The sequence below is a fragment of the Onychostoma macrolepis genome, chromosome 19 (genome assembly GCF_012432095.1).
Source record: "Onychostoma macrolepis isolate SWU-2019 chromosome 19, ASM1243209v1, whole genome shotgun sequence".
Classification (NCBI taxonomy): domain Eukaryota; kingdom Metazoa; phylum Chordata; class Actinopteri; order Cypriniformes; family Cyprinidae; genus Onychostoma; species Onychostoma macrolepis.
In genome coordinates this window covers 20,182,918-20,208,589 of record NC_081173.1, presented here as the reverse complement: position 1 = coordinate 20,208,589, position 25,672 = coordinate 20,182,918, and the positions used below count along the sequence as shown (strand labels likewise).

At 36.7% G+C, this 25,672-nt stretch overlaps 2 protein-coding genes across 4 annotated transcripts in view; both read right to left on the bottom strand.

Moving 5' to 3' along the window:
* Positions 1–5,496: 5,496 nt before the first annotated feature.
* mrpl3 (mitochondrial ribosomal protein L3) lies at positions 5,497–17,719 on the bottom strand. 2 transcript variants are annotated; one of them, XM_058754666.1, is made up of 10 exons: positions 17,458–17,719; positions 17,036–17,217; positions 16,807–16,898; positions 10,771–10,869; positions 9,906–10,005; positions 9,569–9,629; positions 8,301–8,412; positions 7,470–7,547; positions 6,332–6,409; positions 5,497–5,886 (listed from the first exon to the last, which is right to left on the bottom strand). In XM_058754666.1, the coding sequence occupies exons 1-10, from the start codon at positions 17,550–17,552 to the stop codon at positions 5,743–5,745; spliced, it is 1,041 nt and encodes a 346-aa protein (XP_058610649.1). In that variant the 5' UTR covers positions 17,553–17,719; the 3' UTR covers positions 5,497–5,742. The 2 variants fall into 2 exon arrangements, with proteins under 2 accessions (XP_058610649.1, XP_058610650.1); XM_058754667.1 differs by having other exon boundaries at positions 17,036–17,214; positions 17,458–17,717.
* A 3,466-nt stretch (positions 17,720–21,185) lies between these two features.
* The window catches only part of cpne4b (copine IVb), a 30,377-nt gene continuing 25,890 nt past the window's right edge, over positions 21,186–25,672 (bottom strand). For both annotated transcript variants that reach the window (XM_058754426.1, XM_058754427.1), the window contains one exon: positions 21,186–23,126. In XM_058754426.1, coding sequence (XP_058610409.1) covers positions 22,995–23,126 — 132 coding nt within the window. In that variant the 3' untranslated portion in view covers positions 21,186–22,994. The remainder of the gene's footprint in view (positions 23,127–25,672) is intronic.

Below are 25,672 nucleotides of genomic sequence, written 5' to 3'. Positions count from 1 at the left end.
TAGAATTAGAGTGGCTTGAATAGATTATACTTTTAAAAAGAGAGAGAGAGAGGAAAAGAAAAGATTTGAATGGGTTAACAAGGCAAGGAAGTTTGAGTGTGTGTTTGACAGCTACAGAAGTGGATAATGGAAAACCTGATGTCATGAGCGTTGTCATGGCGATAACAATGGAGGGAAAAGATCAAAAAATCTCTGGAATGGTGGTGTGGCATTCTGTGCTCGTGATGATTGGATGATTGTGCATTGTAATGTGAGCTGGTTTGTCAAGGAAAACACATTCTTTAATATTAATAGATGCTAATGTGCACAAGCAGCGAGCAGTGCATGCTGGGTAACACAGAGAGCGTGGGCCACAGGACTTCTTCTGGATTAAACCCCCACCCTTCCTTCCAGACCTTTCTTTCCCTCTGTAAACTGTTGTTTAATTATATGTGGCTTTTGCTTTGCTATGCAAATTGTATGGTGGCCCAATAGTGCACAAGTGTTGGGTAAATTACTCTAATTACTAGTTACTAATTACATCTTCAACAGTGTAATTAGATTACTGTGCAAATTACAAACTGTACAAATTCACACTTTAGATTAGGGTCCAATTCTCACTATTAACTATGATTTTTGCCTCAATATACTCCTAATTACTGTTTATTAATACTTAGTAAAGTAGTTGTTGAGTTTAAGAATTGGGTAGGATTAAAGATTTAGAAGAAGGTCTTGCAGAATAAGACACTAATATGTGCTTTACTAATAAACAGCCAACATCCCAGTAATATTCATGCTAATTACCAACAAGTTAATAGTGAGAATTGGACACAAAAGTGTTACCAATGTTTTTATTACCTCACCAAAATGAGAAGTGTACATAAAAAGCATGCATTTTAAGGTTAGACTTTAAATGTTGATGTTAAATCCACTATTGTATTGTTTATACAGCATTAAGTTCAATTACACAAGAAGTAACTGTAATTAAATTACATAAAAAATAAGAGTAATCCCTTGAATGGAATAGAATGATGGGGAACTGAGCTATATGGGAGTGTTGACCTGAATGTATGTGTGTGACAGCATGGTGCCAGGACACTTCTGAGGAAGCACTCACCTGTGACAAGGTCAGCTCCAGAGAAGCTGCTTTCAAAGGTCACCTTCTTCACACAATGAGCATACATCAGATGAGATGAAAGGAAGGATTTTGGAGAAAAGATTGCCAGGTAACTTAAAATGTTCTTCATTAGGTAACATAAATTTACTGGATTTTATTCAAATATATGATTTAATATGACTGAATTAACTTGAGTCAATTAGATCCAGGGTCACAAGAAAAATTAGAGACGAAAACAACTGAAAATGTATTTTAAACTCAAATGGACACTTCCTGGCTGCTTTTATTTCATTGTCTGCTCCAACCCATCTATTATAAAAATGATTTCAAGCATTTAAACATAAATCTTCTGATCAAGTTCATGACAATATACATTCAGTGAAGTATTGCTGAGTAGACTGTAAATCAGTAGAAGAAAAGTAGAATTAGTAAGTAGAGTGTAAATTAAGACACTTGTTCGGGTTCAGTAATTTTTTATGTTTTTGAAAGAAGTCTCTTATTCTCAAAAAGGCTGCATTTATTAGAATACTAAAAATACAGTAAAAACAGTAATATTGTGAAACACTTTTACAATTTAAAATAACTGTTTTCTATTTCAGTATAATTTAAAGTTGAATTTCTTTCTGTGATTATAAATCAGAATTTTCAGAAGCCATCACTCCAGACTTCAGTTCAGGATTCTTTGATGAATAGAAATATCAAAAGAAATCTTTTGCAAGATTATAAATGTCTTTACTGTCACTTTTGAACAATTTAATGCTTCCAAGCTGAAGAAAAGTTTTTTTTTTTTTTTACCAAATTTTTTTTACTGACTCCAAACATTTGTAAGGTAGTGTAACAGGGAGATTCTTGTGGTTTTTAAAAGGATAATTCACTCAAACCTGAATATACTCAAAATTTTACTCAAAAATGGCTTCAAAAGTTCAACATTTCTTCCACAGAAGAAAGAAACTCATACAGGTTTGGAAGAACATGAGGGTGAGTAAATGATGACAGAATTTTCATTCTGGGTGAACTATCCCTTTTTAATGTGCCATCATGTGCCAATGATGACCTCCACAGCAGTTATACTGACACACATGGACACAAGTGTGCCTCTTTGGCTTGTATGTCTCTCCATCCACATCAGGCAGAGGTATGTGTGTGTGTGTGTGTGTATACTTGTTTTTCTATTCAGGTGGGGACTTAAACCTGAATACACACAGACTCATGGGGACTCGTGTCACGGTGGGGACCTAAATTGAGGTCCCCACGGGCAAACAAGCTAATAAATCACACAGAATAAAGTTTTTTGAAAATCTAAAAATGCAGAAAGTCTCCTGTAAGGGGTAGGTTTAGGTGTAGGGTTGGTGTAGGGCAATAGCACATACAGTAAGTACAGTATAAAAACCATTACGCCTATGAATGTCCCCACAAGGATAGTGAAACGTGTGTGTGTGTGTGTGTGTGTGTGTGTGTTTGTAGAGGAGGGGTGCTGTGCTGAGCAGGTGTGGTTACAGGAGGGGGTGTGACTGCTGTGAGGTTCGGTGGAGTGATCAAGAGCGATTTCGGGGCGGAAATCTGGAAGGACAGGATGTGTGTGTGTTCAGAGGATTAGATTGGGAGATTGGCAAGGCGTTTGGCATTACGCTCTCACTGGGGTCCACACACACACACACACACACACACACACACGGCTCTACACACTCTGCGAGGCCACAGATGTGACATGGTTGGGGGCAAGGCCAAAAAATCAAGACCCCATGGTACCAGCGATGGGTTAAACAGTGTGTTTGGTTGCACGCATGTGTATGTGTGTGTGTGTGAGTACAAGCGAGTGCCGCTCAAGCTTGATAAGACAGTTTTTAGTGCAGTGCTGACATCAGGGAGTTCACTCATGCGACGATGGTAGCCTACTGAGATTTAAAAAAAAAAACTCTTTGCATTATGTATGTTTGCAGACAGCCCAAAAACATTACTAGGTCAGGTCGTACACGTGTGTATGTGGGTTTGTGAGGATTTATATGGGTTAAATCTTGATCGACTGCATCGTAAGAGCAGGTTGGTAAGGTTGGTAAGACTCTCGATATGCTAAAGCCCACATATAGTCTTTCTGACTGGTTGAACAAACCAGTGTTATCATGTCACATTTCATAAAACATAACATTTTATAAATAAATAAGATGTGCTTGTTGGCCATTTAGGTGTCTAAGAAATCCATGCTGATAGTTGTGAATTTTGATGGGGAAAACTAACAACAGAGCAAAAGGGAAGAAATTAGGACTAAAATGTAGGCTAATGCACAGTGTGCACGGTAATGATGGTGTCTGCAAACTGTAGTGCAAACTGGCGGCAGAGGAAGGTTTTCTGACTGAATTATACATGAACACAATATGTGACAGCTCTGTTATTATGCATGAGACTCGCATAGCTTGTTAACTTTAAAAAAGCACAACTGTTGCCCTCAGACACTGCAGGGCTAATGACTTTGAAACGGTTGAAATGTTGTTGAAATTACTGTAAACTGGCAGCTGAGGTTTCCACTATTTTTTATTTACCACATGAAATGCAGTGGCTGTGTTTCACGCATGACAGTCATTTTGGTGATCGTATACTTAATATTTGATTTAAAAAAAGTATAGCCTATATTGCTTAAGGATAATAATAATTTACCATCCTAGGGTCAGGTTTCAGGTAAACTGTGGCCCTTCATGAGATGTGGACCAATTTACCTAAAATGACCCTGCATTTAAGCGATACATGTAATTTAATGGAAAACATTATTATAATTCACCTCAAGGCAACTTATCACTTATCAAGGCAACTCGTGATTTCTTATTCAATTAAGATACAGCATATATACACTGTATCTCAAAATACAGTATAAATTTTATGTCATATAATAATTTAAAACAACTGTTTTCTGTTTATTTCTGTGATTATAAAGCTGACTTTTCATCAGCAAATGCTGATTTGGTACTCAGTAAAAGTTTATTATGTGCTGCTTAAGTTTTTTTTCAGGATTCCTTGATGAATAGAAAGTTCAAAAGTACAACATAATTTGAGGTGGAAATTCTTATTTCTTATTCTTTACTGTCATATTTGATCAATTTAATGCATACATTCTGCATAAAAGTATTTAATTATATAAAACACACACGCACATATATATATATATATATATATATATATATATATATATATATAGTAATTAAACTTAACCAGTTAAAAGGCTTACACTGTTGCATTTGTACTTTTTCCATTAAATAAAACTGTTTCCAAGTTTGTTAGTTTGAGTAATTTCTTGTTTTGTTGTTGTGCTTCCATAAAACGCCCACTGGCTGTCTCCATTACTATGCTGGTGTTTCTTAAGAAAAAGACATACAGGATGGAGAGAAGATGATGTACATACAAAGTGTTTATGTGACCTTTCTTCAGTGTAGTAAGGCTGTGTGTAGAAAACAGGGTTTGAGGCCTTTGGACTCTAATGTAGCCACTCCATCCACACACACTCACTTTCTTCATCAGTCAGTGAGCTTTAACTCATGCAACATTAATGCCTTGATTTATTCCCCTCACTTAGAGAGAGAGGGAGAAATGTCAACCATTGTCAGCATCTATTCATCCTTCCGTCTCCACCTCCTCCTCCTCCTCCCGCTCTCTTCTCTAATGCACAGAGGTCAGCACAGTGTGTCCCATCAGGGTATCCTTACAGAGTTTTGCTGTCAGCTTGATGTATTTGCAACTTTACATCCATCAAGCAGATTGTCATAAGTACAGAAATGCTGACACCACTTACACATTCAAAAAGAAATTTACAAAATATCTTCATGGAAAATGATTTTCTGTATTTTTGGCATAAAAGAAAAATCTATTTTTTACCCATACAATGTTGGCTATTGCTACAAATATACCTGTGCTACTTATGACTGGTTTTGTGGTCCACAGTCACATATATGCATGAAGTTTGAGTTTAGTTTAATATTAAGCATATTTAGAAATGTTGAGTATCATTTAGTTAACTGAATGCCAAACTTGCTGCAAATGATAATATTCATATTAACTCACACCCTCTATTTCTTTCATTCCAAACCCTGTGCCTCTAGTTATTTTATTATTAATATTTAAGGTAATTATTATTTAATATTAAAATTAATATTTACACAATAAAATTGTTAAATTATTTAATAAATTCTCAAATTGTTTATATAAAATACAATATATTTTATATTACAAATTGTATTCAGTTATTTTATATCTATAGACATACACATAAAATAATATATAATAAATATATACAGTATATTACTTATACATGTATCTTAATTATAGATTCATTTTATATATAACAATGTAACTACTCTCCTAAATGCTTCCATGCAGTGCTTTGTCGCTCTAGCATATGAAAATAAACACAGAAATTATAATCAAACAGGTTTTATTGTTTAAATACACAAACATTCGACACTTCAAAATGATTCAGTTGTTATACAGAAGAATGATTTTACACTCCACCTGAACCTGCATTTATGTGTTTGCTTGACACTTCTTTGACACAGTCTTTCAGCGCAGCAATGCTAAGCCCACAAGATGAAAGACCCCGATCAAGGGTCACGTCATGGCCAATGTCTTTTACCAGCGTAAGCAAGAATCATGGGGTCACAACCTCATTCAGGCATGGGCTCCCCAAACTGGAACATGTCCTGATCGTAGAGGTCTTCAGGGATCTCTTCATCTCCATCAGCAAAGAACGTGGGGAACGGCGGGTTCTTGTTGTTCTCCAACCGAGTGGGCAAAGTCGAGTCCCTGACCTGATCGAGCAAACATAAGCACTAAGTTTAAACAACTGGAGAAGAATACACTCGACTAGATGTTATAAAGTCATCTGTTCTTGAATGAAGTCAGTCTTTGAGAGTTTAACTTTAGGTTGAGTGTGTATGTAAGCAAACTCTACAAGACGAAATGCTGACCATATATGATCGATTCACTGATGCACTTTGGACACACAAACGCCTCTGTGCATTGATATAGATGAATCACTCAGCACGAGTGTGTGCTAGCCTGCCAAGGTCAGTGCTTGTGCTGGCATGGACAGTACAGTACGCAACTCTTTTTTTAGCAAAACACTGCTGAAAGTGAAGACAGATGCAGAAAAGATAAAAGCAGATCCTTCACCTTCAAAAAGATATTCTACCTGAGGATAAGTGCATTTGACTTTGTACACTTGAGAGTTTGAGTATGTGTGAGGCGTTTTACCTTAACAAGACAGTTGCGGTGACCCGGGACAGAACCGTTGACGTAGAGGATGTTATACTTGATGTTCACCCTCCATACCTGCCAGAGAAAAGACCATAAAACTACAAATACTCACAAATCATTTTTCCCACTGGCTGACTTTACAGTAGGTGTCTCCTGAGACCAAGATTTATTATGGTAGAGCTGAGCTTTGAAATTGTGCTGTGTATTTTGATGTGTAATAAATGAATTCAGTTTGTTTACTTGTCATACTGCACAAAATATACAACAAAAAATGTTTATGCCACCCAATATCTGCAATGCAGCATCATGTAAGCTGCACAGTGCAAAGCAGAGCAGAAGTATCAGCAGAACATGCCTTTGGCTTTATGGACAAATGAAAAGGACAAATGTATAATAAATGTGTACAGGGGTTAAAGCAAAAAAAAAATCTTTTGACTGTAAATATTTCCTTGGTCAAACCCCATTCCACAGCCATACCTGTCCAGAGCCGATCCTCCCTATACGCAGAATACGCAAGCTGCGTAGGGCCCCCTTGCTCTCAAAGATGTTTTAATTTTAGTTTCGTTTTTGAGTTTGGCCAGTGGTTATGAAAACATGAATGATCATTTCTTTTAATGCGGTGCGCTGTCACCCTTTCTACGTAAAAATCAGTCAAATCATGTCACGTGAATGTTGTACAGTCTCTCGCTCGAGACTAAAAAAAAAAAAGCGAGTTGAAAGCGTATCGAGCCACGGAAGAGATACTGTTTCTCAAGCGCTTTCCGTGAGCGCGATTCGAGATGTAGTGAAACACGGACAAATGCGTTTCATCCATTCTTCTCCCACCTCCCACATCATCTAAAGTTGTCCAAATGAAGTTCTTAGCTATGCATATTACTAATCAAAAATGAAGTTTTTATACATTTACGGTAAGAAATTTACAAAATATCTTCATGGAACATGATCTTTACTTAATATACTAATGATTTTTGGCATAAAATAAAAATTTATAATTTTGACCCATACAATGTATTTTTGGCTATTGCTACAAATATACCCCAGCGACTTAAGACTGGTTTTGTGGTCCAGGGTCACAATTTATTTATGAGTTTCATAATGATTTAAAAGTACATTTTGTGCATTCTGGTAGGTGTACCTTCAAGCCATGAGTGGTGTCGTAAATGTTTCCCATCCTGCCTGGCATCTTTTTTCCTTTAAAAACTTTTGCTGGGTCCTGAGAGCAAGGAGATAAGAAGTTACTTCACTCATCCATTAACCATTCAAAGGGCATGCTGAGGTCACGCTAAACTCTCCTGAGAGACCATACGGGACAGTCACAGCTACCCAGAATGACTGACGTGAAACCTCTCAGAGAGGAAAGTGCTTCAATATCTGAAAATATACAGTGTGGGGAAAATCTTTCCTATTCAATCAGTTCCTAGCATCTCAGTGACAAAACTTTTAATCTGGATGGAACAGGAAATGACCACACTACTATTCAAAAGTTTAAAGTCGTTTTTTTTTTATTATTATAAGAACTTAATTTTTAAATCAAAACAAAAACAGTAATATTGTGAAATATTACTACAATTTCAAATATGGCCAGTCTTGAGCGTCACATGATCCTTCAGAAATCATTCTAATATTCTGATTTGGTGCTCAAGAAACATGTCTTACTGCTATCAATGTTAAAAACAGCTGTGTTGCATAATATTTTTGTGGAAATGGTGATACCTTTTTTAGGATTGATTAACAAAGTTCAAAATAGTTTATAATAATTTATAAAATAATTTTTTAGCTTTCTCTAAAAAAAAATTCTTACTGAACTAACCACAACTTTTGAACAAAAATTTAGATATGAATAAACAAAAAAATTAAATACACTGCCCATAGATCATGCATCCCCAGAAAATACACAAGGGAATCACACTGCAAAGCCCACTAGCATGAAGTGATACTCTTTAAGTATAGAAATGACAACACTCACCCCTCCGGGCCCCAGAGAGCCTGGCCTCCTGTGTGTTTTAGTTTGTCCATGGGAAGCTGGCTGACCTTTGAACCCCCAGCGCTTCATCACTCCCTGAAAACCTTTGCCAATTCTACAGTAAAAAAGATCAAGTTTTAATACAGTAAAGATGTAAACAGAACATTAATCATCATACGCTGTGTAACAACATAAGAGTTGGACGAAGCTTCAGACAGGCAGGATCTCAGGCATGAAATAGGGCTGACACGACTCAGATGCTATGATTAATTATAGCATCTATGAAGCAAGGCTCTTTTCATTAAAGGTGATGGGTGTCATTTCTTTCAATGTTAAAATACTTTATCTTATCCCAGTTTAATATGCAGAGACAAATAGTCATTTGTAAATTCACCCAAAATACTGTGGCGCCACCAAATCATTGCTCTGTTTGTTTGCGCAACCCGACCAGTTTGACACTGGCTCAACCAATGGTTTGAGTTTGAGGTGGGACTATCCATTTGTCTGACCAATTGTAGATATTCAGGAAACCTGTTTGAAAAAAATCATTATTTTTGCAATTCCATTTGGTGACACTAGTGGCACTTTTATTGAAAATGCACAATTGCACACACTAACGAAGGAGGGCGGGTCTTTGCGAACGGTCAATTGCACACACTTTAAAGTATTTTAGAATATGATTCCTTTTCTATTATTCTAATAGGAGAATTCCAAGAACTCACTCCCTGAGATTCACACGTTCATTATATTTGGTGACGAGATGAGGCCCTTCAAATAAAGGTAAAAGGGAAAGAGTGAAATCAGGCACTCCCGTTTGGGACAGTAGGACGCATGCCTTCTGCTGACCAAAATATCAGTCAATCAAGCTTTTTGTCAGCATAAGAAATATGCATCTCCCTTCATCCCATTTATGTCAGAAAGTAAAAAGAGTTTTGCAGAAAAACTTTAAAAAACAAATCTAATAATGAGGGGAAAGAATAATATCTAGTGTTGATTAAATCATCAGCTCATAAGATCATGAAACTTCATGCACTGCTAGTATTACTAAATGGAAATTCAAAAAATAAGGATAGATTCATACATTCCCTGTCTTCCACTGGTCAAACAGAGAATTCAGACCCACTGTTTGAGCCAATGTTGCTATGTCAGGCTGGTTAAACAAGTGTTTAAAATGGGAATGAATCTACAAATGGGTTATTAATTTTTTTAATAGTCTTTGCATATTAAGCTGGAATATAGGAATTTAACATGGAGAAAAGTCCTTGACTCACGTTTTCGCTGTGACATCCACATATTGTCCTGGACGGAAGTGAGCTGCATAGAGAGGAGTGCCTAGACCAACAAAACAGTAAATAAGATAAATAAAATAATAATGATAATAATAATAATACAGAAAGAAAACACATGAAAAAAAAAACCAAGAAAAACAAAACAGAAAATTGTAAAAAATAAAATTAAAAAATTAAAATTAAAAAACAATATATTACAAGAAAAAAAAAAACATGAACAAACATCAAAAAAAGTTTTATTTTCTCAAACATCTAATTTAAGGGATACAGCTGAAATGACTTAATCTGCTAAGCAAAGGGTTCTGACAGATGAAGTAACCTGGTTTGATGATAGCGTTGTCTGACACACAAAACGTGGTGAGTTTCTGTTTGGGAGGAACTCCTGCATTCCGGAAAACCTCTAAGTATCCCTCTGGCCTCTGTGAGAAAGACAGATTGACTTTCAATTACTTCAAGTGATTTACTAACTTATATAATCCTACAAAAGGAGAAAGGGAGAATGAAAAAGAGAATACATTAAAGCCAAACTGCTCTGCTGTGTTTTGGGAGTTGATTGACTGGCTCTGGAGAGACCGAAGGCTCAGACTGAAGGTCAGGACAATTGACAATTATACTTCAAGCAGCACTTTGTGGCAGCTGTCAAATATAGACATAACACAAATATACACACCAGCTTACTGCCAAAAATGGAAAAAAAAGGGACACCGACCAAAGTTTTTTTCACTAAAAACTCCATAGAATAGTTTAGTTCTGCTGTTTAAAAAAAAAAAAATCCTCCCTTCTATCATTCTCACATCCATTACTGTTAGTCTTTTTTTTCTAGCACATATAGAGAAAGACAAGTAAGAGAGAGAAGCGAGAGAAGAATACAATGAGAAAAGTTGTACAAAAGACAAGTAGTCCTGGTTTTCCAATCTGATTTCCTTTAACGTGCACACACACACACAAAAAGGTGACCTCTAGATCTACTGAGAGCTCAGTAATTTCTCTCCAGGAGCTCTTCAGGTCTTATTATACTCCCTCTCCAAAGAAGCAGAAAAGCTCTAGTCTATTATCCTGTTCCACCTCAGAGAGGTCAAGGACCGCCAGAAAGGTGAAGAGACAAGGGTTCATTATGAGGGGGAAAACGTGCGTGGACAAGAACAGCCTTAATTTGAAAAACGTTAAAGACTTTTCTTACTCACATGAAACGGAGAGACGTTTTTTCCACCCACAATCAGAGCCGCTGTGCGCCCATTATACTCTTCCTTGGAGAGATGTTTCACAACATGACAGTCCTGCACCTGAGAGAGAGATTTGGATGTGTTAATGTCATATTTGATTGAGATGCCATGGGAAGTCCAGCTTCCTTAAACAAGCTTGGAAATAGTACCACTCTCAGAGACACCGACTCAATGGAGGCTGATTCTGCGGTTTTTACACATCTTTAACTACATTTAACCATTTTCCATACCTCAGCAGCACAATATAACATTTAGTCATTTTGCAGATGCTTTTATCCAAAACGACTTACAATTGGGGGATAACAGACCAGACCATAATATAACAGACCAGATTAAATGTATTTATCACTAATGCACCAATTCAGTACAATTTGGAGACTACGGTGAGATGTAGTCACAACAAGTTAAACATACCCTACTGGACAATATATATTTTTTTATTAATGTTTTAAAATGCAGTTTAATATTAGTGATGCACCAAAACCAATGTTTTACAGAAACCAAAATGTGATTATTTAATAACCAATTAATTATTCAATCAAATGTAATAACAAACACTCCAATCAAAACTAAATTAAATCTAAGCATTTACAATGCACAAAGTTTTTATTTCAACCTTTTAACCCCTGTGCAACCTTATGGACATTTTTGTCCATTTTAGTTTTGTTTGTTTTTTTGATCATTTTGCCTGTGTTAATGCTAACTGCATACATTTTGGCTCAGGTGTGTATTTTTATTGGAATTTCAATATTCCACCCTCATTTCCTTTAATAAATCTATTTTACACTAGATACAAAAAAAAGCTCCTCTCAGTGCCTTTTGGACAAAATGTCCCCATTGAAATCCATTAAAACTGCAGTGCCGTTTAACTGTAAATTGATGCAATTTTTGTTAATAGGCTTTCATTCTGTTGGCAAGGCTTCACAATTTAATTTTTTACCAGATGGTGACATTTTTTCAGGTTTGGCCTATAAAGCAAATACTCGCTTTATTCCTGTTTTCTGCTTCTGCATATAATAGAGCCAACTGGATAAATAATGCAGCTATAATTGTGTGGGTGTGTTGGTATGGATGTCGGAGTGTGGTTTGTATGTGTGTCATAAAAAAATGTGTGTGTGTACATGTGTGTTCTTGTAATATTTGAGAGAGAAAAACTTGACTGCAAATCACAAATCCAACTACTGTGTGCACCAAAAATTTGGTACTGCACCCAAACAAAATTTTACTGAAAGCTAATTTTTTGAGATATCAACCTCAAATTTGGAACACAACTTGTTTAGATTTATGGCTTTGATTTTCTAGCAGGTTTAGAGTTCAACATGTTTCATAAAATATATATTTTATATAAAATATTGTTCATAAATCATTTTCATAAACTTAAACCTGTATAACGTTTTTTTGGTTTCACTTTTTACTTCAACAATAACCTGCCATGGGTCTTCTTTAAAATGAGACCTAACTTAAGTCTGTGCTCCCAAGCTTAAGATTTTTATGACCGTTTTTTTGACATGGACATTTTTGTCCACTATGGACCTGTGTGTAACTTTTTTTTTATTGATGCACAAGGGTTAAGGACATAATTACGTTTCTACTCCAATTCATTGTTGACATACACATTTAAATGGTGGCTGTAATAAAAAAACTTGTTTTCATAAATTTACATTAAATAATGAACAACAGATTAAGCAGAAATATAATGAATATATAACATACTGCACAAATCTACAAGCATTAATTAAATGTCACCATTTCTTTAAGGATTCCAGCCCTCCAAATGCATTCTGCCCAAATATTTTCAGTTGCCAAATTTTCAAAGCATCACTCTTTAACAAAATAATAATAAAATAAAAATAAAAATAAAAATCTAAATTTAGATATTTTTAAATGCACTTTTTACATTTGCCAATCAAATTAAAAATGTAATTTGACAATTAATCTCACGGGAACAACCCATGATTTTATATACAATTTAAATTTCCACCTCTGTAATAAAATGATGAACTTACAGTGCATCCGGAGAGTAGTCACAAGGCTTCACTTTTCCACATTTTGTTATGCTACAGCCTTATTCCAAAATGAATTAAATTCATTATTTTCCTCAATTCTACAAACAATAGCCCATAATGACAACGTGAAAGAAGTTTGTTTGAAATCTTTGCAAATTTATTTTTTAAAAAGAAAAAAAGTCACATGTACATAAGTATTCACAGCTTTTGCTCAATACTTTGTTAAAGCATCTTTGGCACCAATTACAGCCTCAAATCTTTTTGGGTATGATGCTACAAGCTTTGCTCATCAGCATTTGGCAATTATCTGCCATTCTTGTCCTTGCCTCTTCACCTCTCAAGCTCTGTCAGTTTGGATGGGGGCAGACGCACATTTTCAAGTTTCAAGAAATATTTGATTGGGTTCAAGCTCAGGCTGTGGCTGGGCCACTCAAGGACATTCACAGAGTTGTCTATAAGCCACTCTTGCTGTGTGCTTAGGGTCATTGTCCTGTTGGAAGGTGAACCTTCTGCCCAATCTGAGGTTCTGAATGCTCTGGACTAGGCTTTCATTAAGGCTACCTCAATATTTTGGTGCATTGAGCTTTTCTTCTACTCTGACGAGTCCCTAAGTCCCTGCCGCTGAAAAACAGCCCCACAGCATGAGGCTGCTACCAGCACACTTTACTTTTGGGATGGCACTCTGCAGGTGATGAGCAGAGCTGGTTTCCTTCAAACATAATGCTTAGAATTGAGGTTCATCAGACCAGAGAATATTGTTTCTCAGAGTCCGAGGGTCCTTTTGGTACGTTTTTGCAAATTCCAAGTGTGTTTTCATGTGTCTTCACTGAAGAGAGGATTGAGTCTTGCCACACCGCCATACAACCCAGATCGATGGAGTGTTGCAGTGATGTTTGTCCTTCTGTAGGTTTCTCCTATCTCCACATATGATCATGGAGCTCAACTAGACTGACCATCAGGTTCTTGTGTCACCAAAAGTATTGGCACCCTTGGTAAATATGATCAAAGAAGGCTCTGAAAATAAACCTGCATTATTAATCCTTTTGATCTTTTATTTATTTATATATATATATATATATATAAAAAATCTAACCTTTCATTGAACTAAACCAATTGAAAATGGGGGGAAATCTCATTATGAAATAGTTTTTCTCAAATACACATTGGACACTATTATTGGTACCCCTAGAAATTCTCATAAGTAAAATATCTCTGAAGTATATTCCCATTCATATTTACAATTTTGAGCACACCAGCGTGATTATGAACATGAAATTATCCAGCCATGGCTTCCTGTTTCACAGAAACATAAATAGGAGGGAAAACAAAGGCCAAATTCCCTTATTCATCCATCATGATAAGAAAAACCAAAGAATATAGTTCTGATGTGCAGCAAAAGATAATTGAGCTTCACAAATTAGTGAAGTGGCTTTAAGAAAAGAGCTAGAGCAGTGAAAATTCCCATTTCCACCATCAGGGCAATGGTGTAATTTCATAATTAAGAATTTCCAATCAACATAAAATGTTACGAAACTGCCTGGAAGAGGACGTGTGTCTATATCGTCCTAATGCACGGTGAGAAGGAGAGTTTGAGTAGCTAAAGACTCTCCAAGGACCACAGCTGGAGAATTGCAGAAAGTAGTTCTCCAGCTGGTCAGAAAACCTTAAAAAAAACAAAAAAAACAAACAGCACCTACATCACATGTTGTTCGGGAGGGTTTCAAGAAAAATTCTCCTCGCTCATCCAAAAACAAACTCCAGCAAATTCAGTTATCAGACACGACTGGAACTTCAAATGGGACTGGCTTCTATGGTCAGATGAAACTAAAAAATGAGCTTTTTAGCAGCAAACACTCAAGATGGGTTTGGTGAACACAGGGATAAAAAAAGTACCCTTTGTGTACAATGAAATATACTGCTGTATTTTTAATGTTGTGGGCCTATATTTCTGCTGGAGGTCCTGGACATCTTGTTTAGACACATGGCATCATGGATTCTATCAAATACCAACAGATAAAAAATCAAAAAGTGACTGACTCTGTTAGAAATCTTATAATGGGCCATGTTTGGATCTTCCAACTGTACAATAATCCAAACACAAACCTCAAAAACAACACAAAAATGGGTCACTGAGCACAGAACCAAGCTTCTGCTGACCATTCCAGTCCTCTGACCTGAACCCTATAGAAAATGAGTGGGGTAGGGGTGGGCGATATGACCAAAATCTTATATCACGATAACGATATATATCACGGTATAGTAATTTGTTTCTTTTAAAAAAGTTATGATATTAAAATATTTGATACCATTGAATTTTCATAATCCTTGTCACCAATGTCAATATCAAACTAATACAAGCCTAAAAATAGACAAAAAAAACAAAAAAGAACTCAAGCTCACTGAAAATAAATAAACAGTCAGTGATGAAATAAGTATAAGAAACTAATTGCAAACAATAGGACAAAAACTACAATAAATAAACGCTATATACATTGTGTAAATTAATTAGTCTTCACTGTGTTAATTATATCTATGATAGATATAATTAACGTGTATTATGTATAGATTCTATACACACACACACATACATATATCATTATTTTTTATTATTATTTCTTCCTATTAAAGTTACAAGTTAGATTTTCTAGCAATGTGCTATGATTAATATGAATGGCAGACAGAAAGAATATTGGACAGCTTCCCCTTTAAGACCAAAGTCTGGATCCAATATACCGTTACAAGCGTTTTCTCTTTTAGCGGTTTTTTTTTTTAAGACCTAAATTGCTGTCTTTATGAGGATACTTGCCAAGACGGGGATTCTGACGCATATAAGTGTGTTTATGTAATCGTTCAAAGTCAATAAAGCGAAAAAAAAAAAAAAAAGAAGCGCGGTCCTCTCACACAGAAACAGAGACGGCGCACGCATATAACTCTGTTGTTTGTGTTTCAACGGCTTAAAATCGGTTGTTTTAAAACTGCAGTGCTTAAAAACACACGCCCATGCTACAGATGTAGTCCCTCGTTTAGGAACGACCTCCTCGTTTTGTTCTGGTCGTTCTCCACCTGGTTATGTCTCCCCTTAACACCCCGTGATGGGGTGTAAAGATCTCAGTCATCCAAATGATTAAAAAGTATTACCGTAAACAATGTATTTTGCGACACCACGAAATAAACGATAGAGCATAATATGAAACGATAGACTTTTTATTTCGTCCATCCGATATATATCGTCATACCGCACAGCCCTAGAGTGGGGTGAACTGAAGAGAAGAAGCACCAACATGGAGCTGGGAATCTGAAGTGTCTGGAGTGATTCTGGATGAATAAAATGGTCTCTGATCTCTTGTCAGGTGTTCTCTAACCTCATCAGACATTATAGTAGAAAATTTAGAGCTAAACTTTACAGTTAAACTGGCAAATGGAGGTTTTAAAAAGTATTGAATAAAAGGGTACCGTTAATTGTGGTCAATGTGTATTAGAAAAAACATTTATTTCATAATGATATCCCCCCCCCCCCCATTTAAAATTCTTATTATCCAATGAAAGGTTAGATTTTTGTGAATTTTTTTAAATAAAAGATTAACAATGCAGATGAATTTTCACAGCCTTCTTTGATCATATTTACCAAGGGTGCCAATACTTTTGGCCATGACTGTAATAATAAATATAGCAGTCGTCATTTACTCCCGACATGATCCCTGATCTACATAAATGAAACATCTCAAGGATGATCAACAGGAAACAGGGTGCACCTGAGCTCAATTCTGAGTGTCATGGCAAAGGCTGTGAATACTTATGAACATGTGATTTTTTTTTATTTTTAATAAATTTGCAAAGATTTCTAACAAACTTCTTTCACGTTGGCATTATGGGGTATTATAAATAAGGAAAATAATGAATTTAATTCATTTTGGAATAAGGCTGTAACATAAAACATGGAAAAAGTGAAGCGCTGCGAATACTTTCCGGATGCACTGTATATCCGCTTTACCTCCAGCATGGTCACTACGTGTCTCTCTCCAGATTTGGTCCACACAGGCATCATTCCGAGTTTAACAGCCACAAGACCAACTCTCCGACTCCCTGAGGAAATCCAGATTACATATCAATACAACCATTAAAACTGAAGTAGTTATCATGAGCACAAGCACGCTGCCTCCTGTAGGTCTGGAGCGGAAATGACACCCACAGACCTCAGGTGTTCTGATGGTGTGACCCACCTTCCACCCACTCATGTCTGGGCCAGGGCTCATCCTTGAGGGGGTTGAGTTTGTCTGTGGTCTGTTGTTTATATTCCTCTGTAACGGCCTTCTTCAGAAAGGAAGCATTATCTTCTGTGAGGTGCTCATCCCACCATGTGTTTGTCCGATGCGTTCTTATAGACTGAATGACAGGAGCTCTGCTTAAGACACAGAAAACGGGCATGATGGGAACTGCCATGCTTTTTACATAAATACCACGTTAAAAAGAGTTTATAATGTGATACTACCGACAGTGACATTACATAAAGTTGTTAAACGTATAAACGTGAATAATACGCCTAAATAATAAGATTTGTTGTATTTATGTGAGATTTACATGATCTTGAATTAAAGATTACATAATTTTATGACATTAATATCCCGTTTTTAACAGCAAATACCTCTGCAGCGCTGCTCCAGCTCGGCAAACGGTTACCGGCGCTCCTCTTAGCAAACCATCAGCAACTTTAATGAACCTACACGTCAGTGCTGTCATCTTTATTATTTACAATTATCATACAACACAGCTACAGCTCAGTCATTTAGCTCGATCTCATCATTCTACCAGACATGACAGTCTCGTGTTTGTCCTGCAGTAGAATGTCATTCCTCCCACTTCCGGTGTTACACGGAAATACGGTCGCTGGTCTCTGTCGTTTCGAAATATTGTTCCTTTACATTATTAGTTCCCTAAGCACTTAATAGTGTATTATAAACTATTAGCTACCTAAGCAATCAGTACTGTGTTATTATTTTTGCTGAGGACAAAATATTTTTTCGGTTTATCGTTTAGAGCTCTGTTATCATTTTAAAATGACAAAATACTCTAAAATAAATTGTTCCTCACAACGAATAATATAAATATTAATAAATTCAGTTGATATTGTTTTAAATTGTGAATTATATTGTGCCACTATGTAAATAAATACAAAAACGAACGAACAAACAAACAAATAAATAAATAAACGAACGAACGAACGAACGAACGAATAAATAAATATTTTTGTTACAATGAAAAATCTAAATATTAACCTGCTCTGATTAATATTTTATTGAGCAATTTTACATAGCAATAGGCACATGTTTCTTAACTGTTTCCAAGCACTCTCAAAACTAATTATTATGTTACCCTGTGACATGTTGCAACATGTTCCTAACAAAACAATATCAAAATATGTTCTTTGCAGATATTCGATCTTCATGTGAGGATCCTGTTTGTGGACTTCAGCTCAGCTTATAACACAATCATTCCAAACCTCCTCCTGCCCAAACTAACTCAGCTCTCCGTGCCCACCTCCACCTGTCAGTGGATCAACAGCTTCCTGACAGACAGGCAGCTGCTAGTGAGGCTGGGAAAATTCTCATCCAGCACCCGTACGATCAGCACTGGCGCCCCTCAGGGCTGCGTCGTCTCCCCACTGCTCTTCTCCCTGAACATCAACGACTGCACATCTAAAGACCCCTCTGTCAAGCTCCTGAAGTTTGCAGATGACACCACAGTCATCGGCCTCATTCAGGACGGTGACGAGTCTGCTTACAGACAGGAGATTAAAGAGCTTAACACACTCAAAACTGTGGAGATGATCGTGGACTTCAGGAGAAACCCCCCTGCACTCCCCCCACTCACCATCATGGACAGCACTGTAACAACAGTGGAGTCTTTCAGATTCCTGGGCAGCACCGTCTCTCAGGACCTGAAGTGGGACATTCACATAGACTCTATTGTCATGAACTCTGTTGTACTTCCTTCGCCAGCTGAGGAAATTCAACCTGCCACAGGAGCTGCTGAAACAGTTCTACTCCACCATCATTGAATCCATCCACTGCACTTCAATAACTGTCTGGTTCAGCTCAGCTACCAAATCTGACCTCAGAAGACTATACAGAGGGTAGTCCGGACTGCTGAGCGAATCATTGGTACAACCCTCCCCACTCTCCAAGAACTGTACTCATCCAGAGTGAGCAAAAGGGCTGGCAAAATCACTCTGGACCCCTCACATCCAGCACACTCCCTCTTTGAACTGCTGCCGTCTGGTCGATGCTGCAGAGCTCTGAGCACCAGAACGGCCAGGCACAGGAACAGTTTCTTCCCTCAGGCAATCCATCTCATGAACACTTGAACACTTAACAATAAACATGAAACACACAGCACTACCATACATTTATTTATTTAACACACATACTTATTACATTTGAAATTTGCACCCAACATACCTGTACATACTAAATTGTCTATTTTGTATATTGTGTTTGTGCTATTTTGCACTTTGTCTATTTTGTATATTTGTATATTATTATCTTTATTATCTGTGTCTTGTCTTGTCACTGTCATTCTGTCGCACTGTGGAGCTTCTGTCACCAAAACAAATTCCTCATATGTGTAAACATACCTGGCAATAAAGCTGATTCTGATTCTGATAATATGTAGAATGCCTTTGGTGAATCTCCTTGTTTGTCTTACAAAACCTAATCCCTGCCAGACACTCAGTCATTCTGTCATTTAACAAACATTATTTGTTTAGAAATCTGTCAGATTTAACAACCTCATGCACTTCAAATGATAAGCCGAGATGCAGAAAAGACAGAGGAGGTGGTGAGGGATTTGATTTGAATATCAGGAGGGTGAAGGATTTGAGCAGGACCTCAGATGCTCTGGCACTTCCATGGGTTTTCCTTGAAGACCTCAGAACCGCTGCAGACTGAAACCTATCTGCCCCCCGCTTTTCCTGCCAGCTGCTACTTCCATCATGCTGCCAGCTAACTCAACCCTGCCAGCTGCTTCTTCCTACAACCTGCCAGTTACGTTTTCCTCTGACCTGCCAGTTCCCTTACCCTTCCTGCTATCTGCCTCATCCAATCTCACATGTTGTCCAGCCCGCTGCCAGTGATGTTCACACTCAGGGGTCTGAGGAGCATTACATATGTACATATTTTAGCAGCAGGTGATGATCCCTTCCAGACACCAGGATAAACTGACCACACAGATTTCAGACATTTATAAGGCTGGATGAATCTGAATCTGAGTGTACGTAGTGGTACACAGCCTCAAAACCGCCTGAAAAAATTAACATGCACATACATTGAATGTTCAAAATAACTAAATTGTATACTATATTATATATTTATTAATACATTCAAACAAAGGTTTAAGAGTTCAAATAAAGGAAACGATAATTAAATAATTACATATTGAAAAGTGATATTATGAAATATTTTATGTTTTTGTGCTCATAATATATGCAAGTGTACTGTGTATATTTATTATGTTTGTAGAAATACACACACATACAGTGTATATTTTGAAAATATTTACATGTATATTACATGTATGTTTATATTCATATAATTTATATATATATACAGTATATGTATATTTAATATATGAACATAACATATTTTTATTAAATATATAGTACATGCATGTGTATGTATTTATACATAGTAAATATACACAGTAGACACACACATATATTATGTAATCAAAAACTTTTATTTTGTATGTGATTAATCATTTGACAGCACTATGTGAATACTCATCTTAGTTAATATTCATGCTTATTACTTAAAAGATGGTGAATATTCATGAAATGGAGATCTAATGGGAGTCCCCTAGCAATACTGTGTCCTTGTGAAAGACATTCAACTTCAGATTTCATTCCCTGTTGTTGTTTTGAATGAGAAAGTATCTGCAAAATCACTAACAATAAATAACCTGCTGAATCTTTGACTAATGGACCTGTTGGATATGATAAAGGACATGATCTCTCTTTCTCCTGTTAACCCCTAATCTTGTCCTGGAGATCTGTGTGTTTAAAAATACATGATGGAGCTAATTGAAAGGCTGTGTGCATGTTTGGAGAGAAGTGTGTGCATGTTTGTGTGTTTAGACTTCAAAGATTCCTCTGACTCAAAGAGTCGATCACGCCTCCAGAACTCTATTTCTCAAGGTCTTCTGATGCCTGTTAAAGAGCCTTTACACTCAAGCTTCCCTCTAAATTTTTCATTTAGTGAATTACAGTATTGTAGCATTAAAGAAACTCTGGATCAGTATTACTGGGTGTGTGTGCTGAGCAAGTGCATCCAGTGAACAAGAGTATAAAAACAAAAAGTGAGAAACAAAAGTGGGAAAAACATTTTTTATTGGCAACATGCAAAATACAGTCCTGGTTTCGGTAGTAAGCAAGCATACATACACACACACGCTCCAAATGGAAGGAAGAAGGAAAGAAAGAAAGAAATGTGTAAAAGGAAATGAGAAATGTGTCTAAGACAGCACCAGAAATACACATCTACTATTTCCAAATATTTGAAATGACTTAGATTAGGTTAAGAAATTCTGCAAAACAAATATCAAGAAACCTGTAGAAAAGAACAAAAACAAACAATGCCTAAATACTGTATTCACTGAATCCATTCCACATGCTTTCAAATAAATATGCATTTTTTATAGAGCTATATACAATACACTTAATTGTATGTAACAATTGTAAGTCATAAAGGCCTCACATTAAAAATAAGTTTTAAAATAAATACACAACCGTTCAAAAGTTTGGGGTGGGTAAGAAAGGAACAAATATTTTTATTCAGCAAGGAGGCATTAAATTGATTAAAAGTATCAATAAAGACAATTGAAATACTACAGAAGATTTCCATTACAAATAAATACTGTTCGTTTGTATTTTTATTTTACCAAATCAGCATATTAGAATGATTTCTGAAGGTTCATGTGAGACTAAAGACTGGAGTAATGATGCTGAAAATTCAGCTTTGCCATCACACGAACAAATTTTAAAATATATTCAAATAGAAAACGGTTATTTTAAATTGTAATATTTAATCAAATTACCGTTTTTACTGTATTTTGATCAAATAAATGCAGCCTTGGTGAGGATAGGGAACTTCTTTTAAAAACATGAAATTCTTACTAACCACAAACTTTTTGCAGGTAAATTCATTAAAACAATAAAATGGTTGCACTTTGGATTATAAAGGACTAACAGTGTTTACTAACTGAGCATTGGTCATGCACTGGCCAATATCCAATAATCACTTGCCTCCTAAACTATTACGCATTGGAATATTATGCTATATTGGACTATATAGCCCTTTTATAGCAGGTCCACCAAAAATAACAGTAAATAATATTAACAGAACAAAAGATAACAAAAGCCAACACTTATGAACAAATGCAACTTGGAATCAGTCTGGCATCTGAATCTAAAGGAAGACGGTCCAGTTGAAGGTTTCATTCTTTCGGCTTTCCTTCTATTTACACAGAGTAGGTGATGGCAGATTAAAATGTGCTGGCAGGTTGGTTTGGTTGCAATTAAAGGAATCTATCCCAATGTTATGTTAAAGGTGCATTCAGTGATTTCAACCACATTTTACACATAACACTTTTTAAATGTTTAAAATCATCTCACGAGAGAGCAGGTCACCTCATGGGGGCGGCCATGTTGAGATCACATAACTGAATACAACTCACTTTATCTTAGTAACTTCTGTGTTATCAGATAAAGAAATAAGAAACTGTCCTCTGTTACACTCACCGCCCCTAAACCTCACTCCCATCCGGGTCACGGCACCAATATAACCCCTCTGGTTCTACTCTACTCATTCTTGCTCCAAGCGGAATTCAAACCAGTGTTTCCAGCATGGAACCAGGCCCTCTAACGAAGACGCTAAAGGAGACTTTATGTCCAAGATGATATTATGCCATATTATCCAGGGAAACCAAAATAAAAATAACTGAGTGCACCTTTAATATAACTAACAACTGGGTAAAAAATATGGACATTTCTGCCCGATGCAATTGGAAACCTGAGTGAAAAAAAACAACAAGGATGGACCTGCTTGTCGATTCCGATATTAATACAGCAAGCTCTGAAATGATCAGTGAAGATATCTTGAAGTTGAGACAAATATGGCTGTGCGTAGCTCAGGGACTGAACGCTCTGGAAGACTCAAAGTCTGTCATGCATTTGGGCTTGATGCCTTTTCCATTGTAGTAATCCACCACTTGATTGGGAACCTCAGCCAGCACACTTTTAGCCAGCGCTGCAGGAGAGGCCTGTGTGGAAGAAAAGACAGAGAGAAGGATGAGAGAAAGGAATATAGATGAAATCTCACACTCTCTTGTGCTTGAGTAGGTGATACAGGAAAAGTGTCACTCCTATTTCACTCTGTCCGCAAAACAGGTGGAGACAGACCAGAGAAAACCCAGCAGGACAAAGCTAAAAATAAACATGTACACACACATACACACGCTCGGTTTCTCGCCGAAGCATTTGTATCGGACAGCCAACTTCACACCTTCAGAGTTGCGCTATATTTATGAATTGTGTGATATTGCAGAAGTTGACCTGAGGTAGCAGGTTTCCTTACAGCCGTCTTCCAGGCTGTGAAGAAAAAAGAAAAACAAAGCCCTTCTCTGGAGTTTATTGCACAACAAGCCTTGGACAAAAGGTTCAATAAATCAAATGAAAAACCTGAAGATTTAAAAAGGATAACTGCATCAGCAGTTACATAACAACTGAGAAAATAAAACACAACAATGAACGAATCTGAAGAAACGAATGTTTGAAGATTTGGCCAAGAAGAAATAATAATAATTATTTTAAATACAACAATAAATAATGCTAATAATAATAATTTTGAAATACTTTAGCATTTGGACCAATCAGGGGATTGTATGATTCGAGTCTCAGGTCCGGCAAGGATTGTAGGTGGGGGGAGTGAATGTACAGCGTTCTCTCCACCCTCAATACCACGACTGAGGTGCCCTTGAGCAAGGCACCGAACCCCCAGCTGCTTCCCGGGCGCCGCAGCATAAATGGCTGCCCACTGCTCCGGGTGTGTGTTCAAGGTGTGTGTGCACTTTGGATGGAGTATGGGTCACCATACTTGGCCGTATGTCACTTTCACTTTTTGAGACACAATTTTTCATTAGATTTAACAAATCAATTATTCATTAGATTAACAAATAGTCACAGACCCCTCACCCAATAAACATACTGGGTGCCAGGATGTCTGTGAACGACACCAGGCCCCTGGTTACCATGGCAACCAGAACACCTCACCCAGATCAGATAAACTTTACGACCTAAAAGTATGTAGAGAGAATCTTCCCACTACCCAGTTCTCTCTAAAACAGACACATACTGCTATAGGAAACGACTTTCATTAATTCAGAGACAGATTTTTCTTTGACCTTCCTATCACATATCCTCAGGTCATTGTTTATATTATTACTGTTCTTGTATATTGTCTTTTGTATTGTATACTGTTTTATGCATGCTTACGATAGAACCACTCGTTCATGTAACCTTACCTATGCCATGTTTAGTATCTATGAATTTGTCTTCGGATGATCTAATCGAGAGTGGATATTACATGTTGATACCTATGCGACATATTAGTGTCCTAAGAATCTTTAGTAGTTTTTGCATTAACCCCAGTCGAATTACATATACAAATTACCATGTTCAGAGACAAAGAGTCGTAAACTTTCCCTCCGAAAGTGAAAGTCACCATTGGCTCTTTGACCCCCGAGAGGAGTGATCGCCACAGAGTTTAAAAGGCCTCACATCAGTGACCGCCTCTTGAAGTCTACAGTTCTGTTAGACACTAAGCCGGTGCCAGGCCTTGCGGCCTTGATTTTCCATTCATCAAAGATCCTAGGATCTCAGCTGATGTCTCTTAACTCTTTTTAACTTCTCACATGGGAAGAAACTCCCAATCACCATAGAGTCAGGATATCTTTGGAGTTCATCACTCTTCAAACCAGGAAGAATGTGATCGTAAGTCCAAAACCTTGAAATCATCAAGACTTTCATCCGAGACTGCATCCGGACACTCGTCAATGACCAAGGCAATGCGCGGCAGTTTAGCGATAGTTTCGGCGCCGAGTCTATTTTTGCTGCGCCGCTTACGCTGAATTAAAGCCACAGTGCATATTTCTTGATCAAAATTGACCTGATTAACATGAAAAATGACACATTTCACCGTAAAATCATGTGAGGTGTTTCGTGTTTCACAATCACGGGGTAAAAGGCACACTAAGTTAATACTTGTTCAAATCAATCACTTTACCAAAGTTAGGCTATTTTCTGCTTATTTTGATGAATAATGTTCAATAAATATACTGTCATTAAAATGTTAATATAAACATATTTTAAAATACAGAAACAAAATAAAAAGTAAAGATTCTGAAAGCATTGAAGGAGATCCCATAATAAGTTAATATAGATTTGCAGTAGTAACAACAAATTTTATTTTATTATATGATATGATTAATACCATGTTTTTAAATATGACGGTTTCATTATAAACATGGTGATTATCTCTAAGGTGGACACCCAACATAATAGGCTATATGATACCATATGAACCATGTCATGTCAACAATTGGAAAAGTCAGCCATCTATTAATTATCATGTTAATTATTGTGCCTTTCGCCCCAACAGCAGGGGCGCTTTTACCCCAAATACCATACTTTTACATATTCTTCTAGTTATTGGAAAACTGTTGCTTTAATTATCTTAAACCAAACTGGTAATCATTAAGAAGACCTTTGTCTCAAAATATATCCTATAATTTTAGCGATTCTCATTTTC